Below are 12,959 nucleotides of genomic sequence, written 5' to 3'. Positions count from 1 at the left end.
CCCACCCTGTCCAAAGTCTGTACAGACCCCTGACATTTTCTGTTGTCCTCTTTTGCCCCGCTCTCCCCTTGGACACCACAGAATAAAGAGCTGAACCAATGTATTTCGGGGTAAGAGCCTCTTTTGGGAATCTTTGCCATCTCCTGATATTCCTCCCCTCACAGCCTCGGATCTCTGGGCTAGCCTGATATTTAGGGGGCTGTGTGAGGGGGGATCATCAGGTTTCCATCCAAAGCCCCACTCCTGCCAAATCACTGTCCCAACCTGAACTGCTGCCAGGTGTTCCCAGCCCCCTCCTCACCCCTGTGCCTGTCTCCTGCAGGTCTGGACGCCCAGGAGCTGGACATCCTACCAGAATGAGGGCGGGCAGGGCTCCCCTGCATCCCACGGAGCAGCCCTGCTGTGGAGCCACGACCCCTGAACGCGGCAGCGGAGCCCACCGGGGTGCCCCGGGCACGGGCGGGCACCAGGAGCGGGGAGGGCGAGGCAGGTGCACAGCCGGAGGCAGGCAATGAGCAGAGCACGCCCAGCCCTTGGCTCGGCTCTCTTTTCCCTTCTCCTGTTTGGGAAAGCGATGAGAAATCCAAACATTACCATAAATGCTGAAAGCATCCTGACTCCGTCACTGGCGTGCGCTCCCTGGGGATGCAGGAGCGCGCTGCTGCCTCGGAGCCACAGGGGCAGGGCTGGGCACGACAGAGCCCCGCAGGGACAGACAGACACGGGTGTGCCACCCCTGCTCAGGGAGGTGACCCCAGCTCCCTCTGGGGCTCTGCCTCGCTGCCCGGGCCCCACTCTCCTGGGCTGCACATGGCTTGCCCGTGGGTCATCATGCACTGCACTCGCCCTCTCCTTCCTTAAAAAGCCGTGTCCTTCAGGGCAGGATTTTCCTGAACTTGTCATCAGCTTCGGGGCAGCAGGGCAGGACCGTCCCCTGGGGCACGGTAGAGGCAAGGCTTTGATAGCCCCACGCCCTGGCTGGGATCCAGCAGGGAAGGCAGGACCTGCTCCAGGGCTGTGACCTTGCTTTGAGCCTCGGCCATGCCTTTATATTCAAACCTCCTGCAGGAAACTGCTTGGCCGGGTCACCCTGGGCTGACTCTGTCCCAAACAGGCCCAGGGGATCCTGCTGGCAAGTGCACACCTTTCCTGTGCCAGGACTCAGGCTGGCACAAACTCCTCTCATGCATGGCCACTGTTGGGTGGTGGGTTCCCCCTGTGCTGTTTGGAGCCAGGGTGAGGGGGCTGGTATCAAGCCCTGCCCATCCCCTGCACTGTGTCCTGGCTCCTCACCCCCATCCCATCACTCCATCCCTTCTGCAAACTCCCTCTTCAGCTCTCCTGGAGCTCCTTTAGGCAATGGAAGGGGGCTCCAAGGTCGCCTCCTCCTTCTCTTCTCCAAGCTGGACACCCCCATCTCTCCCAGCCTGTCTCCAGAGCATCCCCGTGCTCTCCTCTGGGACTGGCGGGACAAGGGGGAATGGCTTCCCACTAACAGGGGCAAGGTTAGGTGGGATATTGGGACGAAATTCCTCCCTTTGAGGGTGGACAGGCTCTGGCACAGGTTGCCCAGGAAAGCTGTGGCTGCCCCATCCTTGGAAGCATCCAAGGCCAGGTTGGACTGGGCTTGGCTCAGTCTGGGATATCGGAAAGTGTCCGTGCGCCAGGAGCTTTTCCTCCTTATGCAGCGATCAGGCAGCTCCACCTCCACAAGGAGATCAGGAATCACAGCGCTAGTGCTCATTCCGCAGTTCAGCTCCACTTCCACAAGGAGATCAGGAATCACGCAGTTCAAACGCCGCAAAAACCGCGCTCGGCGAAGCGAACGCTGCGGGCCAACGGCGCTGCTGGCCCTTTAAATCAACGCCAATGGGCGTGGCCAAGCGCCATCCTCTGCTGGAAGCCACGCCCCCGCCGCATCCTGCGAACCGACCAATGGCAGGCGAGCGCGGGCGGGGCCGCCGCCGCTGATTGGCCGCGCGGCGCACGGCGGCGGGCGCCAAGATGGCTGCGCCCAGGGCGGAGGGGCCGCGCGGCTGAGCTGCCGTACGGGACCATGGACGTGCTGCTGGCGCTGCTCCGCGGGCTGCGCCTGCTGCTCGACCTGCTGCTGCTGGTGCTCGACCTCAACTTCTTCCTGGTGTCCTCGCTGGTGTCCGCGCTGCTCTGGCTGCTGGCCGCGGCCTCCAGCCTGCCCGCGGCCGCGGCCGCCGCGGCGGTGGCGTGCTGGGATGCGCTGGTGCTGGTGCGCGGCTGCTGCGGGGCCATGGAGGGCGTGCGGGCGGCCGGGCACCTGCTGTCGCACCTGCTGTCGCACCTGGCGTCGCACCTGGCGTCGCAGCTGTCGCACGTGGCGCTGCGGGGCCGGGAGCTGGCGCAGCGCGGGCTGGGCGCCGCGCTGGGCTGCGGGCAGGCGCTGGGCCGGCAGCTGTGCGAGGCGCTGGCCATCGCCACCAGCCTGCTGATGTACCTGGTCAACAGCCTGGTGAACGTGTGCCTGATCGGCGCGCAGAACCTCTTCACGCTGCTGGCCGCCCTCTGGGACTCGCTGGCCGGGCCCGTGCTCAGGGCGGCCGAGGTGCTGGCCGCCTTCCTGGCGCACGTCTCTAGCGGCGCCATCGCCGTGTCCATCCTGCTGTGGTCGCCCTGCCAGATGTGCTTCGAGCTGCTCTGCGCCGCCGCCGAGCTCTTCGTCAGCGTCTTCTTCGTCAATGTCTACGGCCTGGGCTTGCTGCTGCTCATCGTGGCGGTCAGCGCCCTCGCCTTCAACCCCGGGCTGCTGTGGACGCTGACGGGCTACCTGCTGGGCTACTTGCACACACTGCCCTCCCTGCGCCGCCTGCAGCGGGACGCCTGGCGCCTCTACCAGGTGGCCGTGCTGACCCTGGGGGTGGCCGTCACCTCGCAGCCCTGGCGCAGGCTGGTGGACTGGATCCAGCAGGTGACCAACTGGAGCCAGGGCGGCCGGGTGCCGAACCAGGGCAGCGAGCAGCGGCGCGCCGCGGGTGCCCCCAGAGCCGCGGCCACCGACAGGGTGACCCTGGGCCAGCTGCTGGCCGAGCTGGAGGAGCAGCTGGACGCAGAGCAGGGGCCACAGCCACGTCCTGCTCTGAGCCGTGCTGGGGCTGGGCAGCGTCCTCACACACCCCGGGAAGAGCCGGGCCCGTCCTGCTGGAAAACGGCGAGGAAGCAGCGGCTGAACGCGGCGGCCGGGAGCGCTGAGGGAGCCCCCGACAACGACCCCTGGGCGCTGCTGAAAGAGCAAGAGGAGCGTAAGAAATGTGTCATCTGCCAGGACCAGACCAAGACAGTCCTGCTGCTGCCCTGCAGGCACCTGTGCCTGTGCCAGGAGTGCACAGAGGTGCTGCTGCAGCAGGACATCTACCAGCGCAACTGCCCCCTGTGCCGCCAGGTGATCCTGCAGACCCTCAACGTCTACCTGTGAGCCCACGGGGGGCTCGGGCTGTTTTCCCAGGAGGTCAAGGGCACCCCTGTCTGCACTTCCCAGGGCTGCCTTGAGCAGCTTCCAAAGAACTTTGGATGGTGCTGGAAGGGCAGAACGCTGAGGGGTGTCTGCTGGTCACATTTGCTGCCTAACTAGGTTGTAGCTCTTGCTAGCAAGCACAATACTGATCTCTGCAGCGGGCTGGAAGAGTTACCTGGTTTTTTGTTGACAACTTTTGCTGTTTCAGGGCCTGCTGCCTCGAGCCTGCAGCCTGAGATCCAAAGCAGAGCACATAAAAAATGCTCTGGTCCCTCCTAGCCAAAGCTGATGGAAGGTTAGAGGCAGTGCCCTCCTGGCAATCACAGGGGCTGGTGCAAGGCAAGGGAGATTTTTTCCAAAGGTCTCACTAGAAAATTACCTGGCAGGCTGCATCCAGGCCTGTTTCCTTCTCCCACCATCAAAGTGGAGGAGCTGCATGGGAAAAGGGAGGAGTGCCCTCTTAGCGAGGCCCCGGGAGAGCAAGGAGCACACTCGAGATTTTAGTGTTTGCTGAACCTGGCTCTCAGCTGGAGAACAGGGTTTCTGGGCTACTTCATCACCCCAGGGCTTTGCTTTTTGAGGGATCTCTCTTGCCAGGACAGCGTGGAGCTGTGATGGACTCGGGCTCCCTGCAGAGCTCAGCGCTGCTGCTGCTTCCACGCATCACCTATGCAAGACTAGGAGCACACATCAGGTTACCTGGAGGGACCACTCCTTCTGCAGGGCTGCTGGTGCTGCCTGGGGAGCCTCAGGAGTGGCCCCCCAGCCCTGGCAGCAGCAGCAGCCCAGATTTGAGCAAGGCTGGAGAATCCTCTCCAAAACCCACACATCTACAGGCTGATGGAGCAGGGAGGCTCACTCCAGAGCTTGCTGGCTCCTTCCCACGCTGGGCTGGCTAAGAGGGAGGAGCTCTTTGGGAGGAGAGGGAGCACCCCAAAGCTCCTGGGAGCTCACAGACATTCCAGCTCCAGGCACAGTTTCTGCACATCCGTGCTGTGGATGTGCAGTTGTGCGTGTGGAGCCATACCAGGACCACGGATATCTTGGATTAGGGATTAGGGCAGGGCTGTGCCATCGTTTTGTCTTGTTGTCTGTCACCAACGTGGCTCCTTCCGTTCAGAAGCGTCCCCTGAAGTCCAAGGAGTGCATCCCATCCTGGCTGGGGCAGGCCTGAGATGGCTCATCCCAGCTTGGGCAACCAGCACCATTCCAAGAACCTGCTGGGCTGCAGGAGGGCCTTGCACTAAAAAGCTTTTCCTTTTCCAGCTGCTTGCCTGAGGTCAGCCACACGCCACAGCCAACTTTGGCTGGAGCCAGACCGGAGAGAGCCTTGACTCTGGACTGCAAGCCAAGAGCCTGAGGGCAGCTGGCATGCTTTCCCTCTTATTTTCCTTCTTGATTAGCAATTTAAGCCAAACCAGAGGCAGCAGAGAGGCCAGGCTGTGCTGGGAGATGCCTCTGAGCTGTGGAGCTGAGCTCTAGCAAGGAATCATCTTCTTGTTGAGTGGCTTTGCTGGGAAAGGCACTGCCAGGGCTGGTTGGTCCCACATTTCCTGGGAGCTGGAAGGATTCCTGGCCAGGCCAGGCTCCTGAGCACTAATGGGTGTTAGAAGAGCTCTCAGCTGCTTCCACTCCACTTCAAAGAGATGCAAAGCTCCCCTTTGCTCAAGCTCTTGTCCCTGTGCCTCCCCACACACCTCCCTTGGTCCTGCTGGCTCTCTCCAGCCACCAACACTTGGGAGCAGCCAAACCCTCAGCAGAGGAGTGCGAGCCCAGGCTCTGCCTTTCCCAGGCACTTGCAGAGGAGTCAGGGAGCTGCAGCTGGAGTCACTCAGGAGTGGGACTGTGGCCCTGCTTCTGGCCACAGGCAGCAGCATTCCCTTGGGACCAGCTCATGGATCGAGGGGTGCAACGTTCCCTACATGAGTTACAGGCCAGGGGGGAAAGGACACCCCCCCAAAACTGCAGTTTCTTCCCTTAACCCTTCTTTTTTTTTTTTTTTTTTTTTTTATTATTATTATAGCAGTCACGCTTGTTTGTTTAGGGCCTGTTTGCTGTTTATAAGAGAAGGCTTTGCCTTAAGTTTAACTCTTTGCACTATGGACTAGATACTGAGCAGATTAAAATCTCCTTTACCAAAAGCTGGGCGCCGCCTCATTCTTGGGAAGGGTTATTTTGGGGAAAATGTGTGTTTGTCTCCTTTATCCACCCCTGGACTCCATCACTCCTCACAAAGGGTCAGCATCACCTGCAGGCTCAGGGGCGTTTGCCCCCAGAAAAGCAGTGCTGTGGGATACCCAGGGAAAAGCCAGCACCCTGGAGATGAATTTACACCCAAACCCACGGCGAGAGGAGGTGCTTGTGGATGCACCAGGGGACAGGGAGGAGGGGCTGGGGTTTCCCAGCGTGTTCCAGGCTGGCAGGATCATGCTGGGACACGTTCATTCCTGTTCCTGCACGTATCTGATGCCCCAGCATCCTGTGCCAGGCTGTCCCTGGGATGGGGCAGGGTCTTGCCTTGCAGAAAGGCAGTGATTGCTCAGGGTTACTGCGAGCAGGCGCCTTTGCTGCACAAGGAGCTGCTCCCTGGCTCAGATCTGAGCTCCTGGCAGGTTGCTTTGTGCTTTTAAGCACTCTCTGCTTCCCCCAGCATCCTCATAAATTGTTTGGGAAAATGGCTCAGGATGCTGATGGGCAGAGACTCCAGGAGTCCTGGCTTGCCCTGCCCTGGCAGGGCCGTGCCAGAGAAGTGGCTCATTTTAATCAGGGTGGGAAGCAAGAGAGAGGAGATGGGAGCTGCTGGGAGGCCAGAAGAGGCAGATACCTGCTCAGGCACGGGGAGGAGGGCAGTGCTGCCAGGTGCCTGATAGCTGGGCAAACTGAGGCACTTCTCGTGCTCCCAGGGGTGGCCTGAGGCTGGCTGGGCACCCGGGGAAGCTGCAGAGGGGGCAGGAGGGTGGGATCAGCAGGGCAATGAGGGAGGCAGGCTCTCCCAGCCCAGCAGCCCCGGCTGGGGGTGGGAAGGATGCTCGGCCACCTCAGGCCACTGTGGCCGAGCTTTCCCAGAGAGGACAGGATGTGCAGGACACAGCCCTCCCCCGGGAGCATCCTGCACACACTTGGCTCAATCTCTGCTCAAGCAGCCAGCAATTGCAGGAGGAAAATGCAACCACCTCGGTGCTAATGGACAATGTCCTGAGCTCTGCCTGCCCCGGCACTTGGGGTTTTGGTGCAGGGCTGCGCAGCCTGGGCCACTCCCAGGCAGGAGATTTGGAGTCCTGGGGGTATTCCCTGCTCCAGAACACGCCTGGGAGGCTCCCACGTGAGGCAAGCAGATGCTGTCAGCTCATCAAAGCGACCCTTCCCCAAGGAGGGAGCAGCTGATGCTGCTGCCTGACCCCGGCTCGGGAGCACTGGGGCGGTCGGCTCCGGCAGGAGCCCCCGGACGCTGGGAAAATCCCTTTGTCAGCCCAGCTGCAGCTCCCCGGCCCTAATGAGGGGCTGGCCCCAGCCTGGGGACAGCAGGCACGGTCCTGCCTGCCAGCAGGGAGCAGGGGGGGACAGCCGGAGCGCAGATGTGGCACAGCAGGAGCGGCAGTGACACCCGGCCGGTGGGGAGGGAGCAGCTGAGGAGCAGCAGCACAACCACGGGGAGCCTTTGGGCTGCTGCCGGCACCAGCTTGGGCTCTCATTAGTGACCCAGCACCCCTCACGGGCTCCCCGGGCACGGCAGCAATGCCCGTGGTGCCTCGCAGCCTCAGGGGCACGGAGGGGCTGGCGGGACACCGAGGTCACCCTGCCTGGAGCAGCTGGCACGGTTCTGGGGACAGCAGGGCTCTAAATGTCTCAGCGGGGGGAGACTCTCCTGCCCCTCTGCACAGCCCATGGCAGGGCTTGACCAGCACCTCTCACCCCTGCTCGTCGTGATGGAGTTTGGAGGAGCTGATCCTTCATCCTCTGGGACAGTGCTCCAGGACGTGGGATTCTCCTAGAGACATCCCTGGAGGAGCTGATCCTTCATCCTCTGGGACAGCTCTCCCTGGATGTGGGATTCTCCCAGGGACATCCCTGAAGGAGCTGATCCTTCATCCTCTGGGACAGCTCTCCCAGGATGTGGCATTCTCCCAGGGACATCCCTGGAGGAGCTGATCCTTCATCCTCTGGGACAGTGCTCCAGGACGTGGGATTCTCCCAGGGACATCCCTGAAGGAGCTGATCCTTCATCCTCTGGGACAGTGCTCCAGGACGTGGGATTCTCCCAGGGACATCCCTGAAGGAGCTGATCCTTCATCCTCTGGGACAGTGCTCCAGGACGTGGGATTCTCCCAGGGACATCCCTGGAGGAGCTGATCCTTCATCCTCTGGGACAGTGCTCCAGGACGTGGGATTCTCCCAGGGACATCCCTGATGGAGCTGATCCTTCATCCTCTGGGACAGTGCTCCAGGATGTGGCATTCTCCCAGGAACATCCCTGGAGGAGCTGATCCTTCATCCTCTGGGACAGCTCTCCCAGGATGTGGGATTCTCCCAGGGACATCCCTGGAGGAGCTGATGTCTGCTCTGCTGAAATCCAGGCTTGTGGTCCTTTTCTTGCCCGCCAAGGATTGTCCCCTCCCCTGCCATTCCCAGGTTAAAGGTGTCCTTACCAGGTCAGCAGTCCTGAAGATGTCTGGGAGTGGTCCCTGCACCTTAGCAGCAGGGAGGCCTCTGAACCTGGGCCATAGCCAAGATTTTGGGTGGAGCAGGAGCCATCCTGCTGCTGCCAGGAGTCACCAGGCCACCCTTCACCACTGGAGCAGTTCCATGCTCTGACACCTTGATCCCTGTGGAGCTGCAGGGTCTCAGACACCATCCAGTTGATCTCTGGTGCCTGCTGACCTCCTCAGGTGACCTTGGAGAGCCAAGGACACGAGTGCTGCTCTGAAAAGAGGTGCTGACATTTATTTTTGTTTCTAAAAACCCACAAAGCCGCCGCAAAAAAAACCTCAAAAGAAACAACAAAACAACCCAACTGCTGCCTCTGTCAGCTGCACTCAGCACCTGTGAGCTCAGCCTGGTTCTTATACAGGCTCCTGGCTCTCCTAACTTGGGGCAGCTGGCAGAGCTCATCAAAAGCACTCACTAGGAAGCTGTCAAAGTTTTCTGTGGCTCTCCTTCCTTTTTCCTTTTCCTTTCCTCTGCCTCACCCTCCCTAGGCAGCAGCAGACGTGCTCCCCTGATCCCAAAGTGTCCACACAGCCAAGAGCATCCCAAAGGAAGCAGAGCCCAGGAACTGCTGTGGCTGTCTGTGCTGTGCGTGATCCCCACATCATGACGGGGACATGGGAATGCTCCCAGCCCCCACAGACATCATCCAGAAAATTCCCTTTCCTCCTCCCAGAATAGCCATCGATCTGCTCTGCGGCGTTGTTTGCCCCCTGAGCAGCTCTGCTTACAGAAAATAAAAAAAACAACCCAAACAGAGGCTTCTGCTGCAACCCGAGCCCGGGCTGGCTGCAGCAGAGCCCCCCTGCCCCAAAAAGGGGCACGAGGTGTCACCCCAGCACCTCCACAGGTCCCTGCGGGTGGGGGTGGCCCGGGTAGGTTGCGGTGATGTGCCCAAGGTGCTCAGTGGGCAGCGGGGGTTCCCTTGGGGTGGCACTGGGTACGGGCACCGGTAGAGGGGCACGCAGGCTGGTGCCAGCCTGCTGCAGCTCCTGCTGAGCGGGGACACGGGTGTGCTGATGCCCATGGGCACAGCTGCAGGTCTGGGGGTCCGCCCGGCACAGATGGGGGGCAGTGGGGATCCGGGCCAGGGCAGGGCGGACTGTGGGGTTGTGTTCCGCGTTCCTGGGCTGGGGAACGCTGCGAGGTCCCCCTGGCACGGTCAGGAGAGGAGCCGGTCCCAGCTGGCACCCTACAGCCGGGCAGGGCAGCGTCCCAAGCCCATTAAGGGGTTCGGCCGCTGGCCAGGAGCCCCCTCCCCGGCTGCTCCCCTCAGGGACCTATTTTGGGCAAGGAATGAGGAAGCTCTTCATTCCCCCTGCTAAAAATATCGACCTTTCCCAGCGGCGGGTCACCGCTTTCGCAGTGGGGCGGGGGGCTCCGCCAGCCCCGCTCGGGCACCGAGCCACCCCCGGCCCCGTGGCTCTGCTCGCCCCGGGACGCTCCGGTCGGGCGGAATCGTTCCTCGGGGGGACCGCGGGTGCCTCGGGGAGGTGCCAGCGCTGCGCTCACGACTCCAGGACGCCGATGCCACCATCTAGCGGCTCCCGCTGTCCCTGCGGACACATCCCGACACGGTTCCCCCGGGCCGGAGCCCCCCGGGCGGGGCTGCGCAGCCCGCTCCGCCCGCGGGGGTCGCGGGCACACGGGGGGCGCAGGCAGGCGGCACACGCGAAGATGAGCAGCCCTTTATTGAGGGGAGGGATGGCGCTCCTGGCCGCTCAGCCCGGCTCGCCCTCGAGGTTTCTGTGCCCCGGGCAGGGCGGGGGTCCCGCTGCCCCGGCTCCCACCGCGCTGCGGGCTGGCAAGGGGCACCGAGCGCGCAGCCGAGGGCGAGCTCAGGCGAACACGGCGGAGTTCTGCCAGTAGGAGTAGACGAGGAAGCCGGTGAAGGTGCTGTCCGTCTTGACGCTGGCGTAGAAGCCGATGTAGTCCCCCACGCCCACCTGCACCCACACCTCGTCCTCGGGCTCCAGGCGGACCAGGGTGCCCCCCGAGAGCGAGGTGGGCTTGGGCCAGTTGCCGTAGTACTGGAAGAAGGAGGCGATGGAGCGGCCGTTCTTCATGATGTCGAACTGCAGGCTGGTGCGGTACACGGTGGCGTGCACGGCGAAGTAATAGAGGCCGGGCACCTCGCAGGTGAACTTGCCCGTGGCCGGGTCGTAGTGGCCCTGCTCGTTGATGAGCACCACGTCGAAGAGGATGGGCTGGTCGGCCAGGGGAGGGCTGCGGGACTCGGAGCGCTTGGCGCTGAAGGCGGAGCGAGGAGCCACGGCGCACTCGCCCTGAGCGCCCTTCTCGCCGTGCAGCCCGTCCACGCCGGGGCTGCCCACCTCCCCGCGGGGACCGGGCACTCCTGGGGCAGGCAGGAGGGGACAGGGTCACCTCCAAGTCACCAACACCTCTCCACCCCTCCTGCCCAGTCCCAGCGCCACTAATTCCCTGCCACGGCCAGGGCACTGCGTGGGGAAGCAGTGGGGAGGGCTGGGTGTGTAATTTAGCACAGCACCAACAAATCGTTGGAGAAACCCTCGCAGAATGGGGGAAGCCCGGCCCAGGAGCCAGGGCAGGGATGATGCAGTTCCTGGTAGTCGCTCCTAAAGCAGGGCTGGAAGGGAGGGGTGGCATCAGGGATGGGGACAAATTCAGCTTCTTCTGCCTTTTACACAATACAGGGGCACCACCGGGGTGGTGGTGGCACGGGAGGGGCGCTTCTACAGGATTCATTCTCCATTTGGCAATTTGTGCCAGCATGCAGGACTCACCCCCTGGCACGGGGGTGTTCCCCACGGGCAGGGAATGGCAAATCCCCCTCCCCAGCAGAGATCTCTCCTTCCTTACCAGGGGGGCCCATCTCGCCCTTCTCCCCTGGCATCCCCGTGGCTCCGTCCCGCCCGTCTCGTCCGTCTCTGCCTGGCAAACCCTGGCCCCCGTGCAGGCCCGGGGTGCCCGGGATGCCCGGCTGCCCTGAGCACAGCCCAGGGATCTTGTTGTCTTCGATCTGCAAGGACCTGCTGATGAGCCCGAGGAGGAAGAGGAGGAAGAGCCGCTTCATCTTGTCCTGGAGGGGCTGGAGGGGGGCAGAGAAGGATCACAAGCTCTGGGGACGGCAGTGAGGAGGGCCAGGGGCGTTTGTCAGGGAATGCGGGGGGCCAGCAGGGGACATTCCCCCCTTCTTTTCCCTTTACCTTTTGTGCTGCCTGCATCTGCCCCAGCATCCCCGTGGCCCGTGTGCCACCACATCCTCCTGCAGCCCCGGGACAGCCCAGGACGGCAGTGGGGCGCGGGTGTAGGGCCGGGACAGCGTTTTTGCGCGTGTGGCTGGGTGCTCTTTGGGGTGGGCACTGCCCCATCACGCCCAGCTATGGCAGGACGGGCAGGGGGATCCCGTGAGCGTGCCAGGGTGGTGGTGTCGGCTCTGGGGGTGCGCGGTGGGGCGGCAGCTCGGCGAGCGCGGGGCTGCGCCGTGGCCCTGCCCTTGGCAGCATCCCGGCGGCTCCGCTCCACCCCCGGCCGGCTGCAGCATCCCCGGCCGTGCCCACCCCGCTGCCGGGACCACCCCCCTGCCCGGGCTGCCCCCGGCCCTTCCCGCAGCAGCGCAACGAGGGCTGAGCCCCGGGGCCGCCGCTGGCCCCCTCCCCGTGGCTTCGACCCAAAAAAAAGCTGCTCTCTTCCCCCTCCACGACGGCAGCAAAGAGGAAAAGGAGGAGGAAAGCGTCTCTCCTCCGCCCCGGCGCCGGAGCCAGGACGCCGGGGAGTCCCAGCCGCCCCCGGCTGGGTGTCCCCACTCACCGCGATCCCCCGGCTCCTGTCCGGGACCCTGCTCGCCGCTGTGCAAGAGCTGAGGCTCTTCCTGGCCACTTGGCTCTGACCAAGGCCCTAAGAGAGGCAGCCTCTCCACCCTCCCTCCTCCCCACGTCTCTCCTCCCAAACTCCAAAGGAAATCGAGGGCCTTGGGAGCCAAAAGCTACAAGACAAGGGGAAAAAGAAAAATAATCCCATGATGTCGGAAGTGCTGTAGGCAGGGGGAAGGGAGAGCGCTGCAAACGGCCTGGCCGAGGAAGGGGAGGCACAGGCTGTGAACCACCTCAGCTGGGCATGGCTGGGCACCCGGGCAGCAGGGTGGAGGGGAGGAAAATGGGGAAAACAGGCAGCAGAAGGAAAGGAAACGAGATAAAGGCTGAGGGAGGGAAATCCAGCGAGGCAGAGAGAGTGACAGGAAGAAGAGGGAGCTCTCGGGGTGAGCGGGTGCCCTGACTGGCAGCAGAGCTGAGGCAAAGGGGATGGCAGCACACACTCTGCCGGGCAGTGCCAGCCCTGGGAACACGCAGGGGAAGATGCAGGATCCATCTGGGCAGTCCCAGCACGCTGGGCTGGGCGTGCAGGGCAGGTGGGAGCGCGGGCAGAGCAGCGCTGTGCCCGTGCCAGGAGGCAGGGCTGGCCCTGGGGACCGCGGCGGAGCTTTCGAGGCGCTCCCAGCTTGCCTTCAACTCGTTCCAACGCCGAGTTTATCCAAGGGACACGGTCACACGCTGGCCAGCGGGGCGGGGCTGTGGCTGGGGATGTCCCTGTGACCAGCAGCAGCTGGGACATGCAGGGGAGAAGGAGCTGGGTGGGCTCAAAGCCCCTGAGCTGGGTGGAAGTGGCGGCTCTGTGCTGGGTCCAGGGGCAGAGCGGTGCTGGCACGAGTGGCTCCTGACCCCAGCGACCCCAGCCAGGCTGGGGATTTCTCAGGGCAGTGGGAAACACGATGGCACTGCTGGCTCTCTCC

At 63.2% G+C, this 12,959-nt stretch overlaps 2 protein-coding genes across 2 annotated transcripts; one reads left to right on the top strand and one right to left on the bottom strand.

Annotated features, from left to right (window-relative positions):
- The first annotated feature begins 2,056 nt into the window (after positions 1–2,056).
- RNF26 (ring finger protein 26) lies at positions 2,057–5,624 on the top strand. Its single transcript, XM_021540484.3, has one exon. The coding sequence runs from the start codon at positions 2,057–2,059 to the stop codon at positions 3,443–3,445; it is 1,389 nt and encodes a 462-aa protein (XP_021396159.2). The 3' UTR covers positions 3,446–5,624.
- A 4,240-nt stretch (positions 5,625–9,864) lies between these two features.
- Positions 9,865–11,253, bottom strand: C1QTNF5 (C1q and TNF related 5). Its single transcript, XM_021540486.3, has 2 exons — positions 11,030–11,253; positions 9,865–10,544 (listed from the first exon to the last, which is right to left on the bottom strand). Exons 1-2 carry the CDS (start codon positions 11,241–11,243, stop codon positions 10,027–10,029), a joined length of 732 nt encoding a protein of 243 aa, XP_021396161.1. The 5' UTR covers positions 11,244–11,253; the 3' UTR covers positions 9,865–10,026.
- Between the last annotated feature and the right edge of the window lie 1,706 nt (positions 11,254–12,959).

The sequence above is a fragment of the Lonchura striata genome, chromosome 23 (genome assembly GCF_046129695.1).
Source record: "Lonchura striata isolate bLonStr1 chromosome 23, bLonStr1.mat, whole genome shotgun sequence".
Lineage (NCBI taxonomy): Eukaryota > Metazoa > Chordata > Aves > Passeriformes > Estrildidae > Lonchura > Lonchura striata.
The sequence above is the reverse complement of the archived record's forward strand: the minus strand, read 5'-3'. Positions and strand labels throughout refer to the sequence as shown.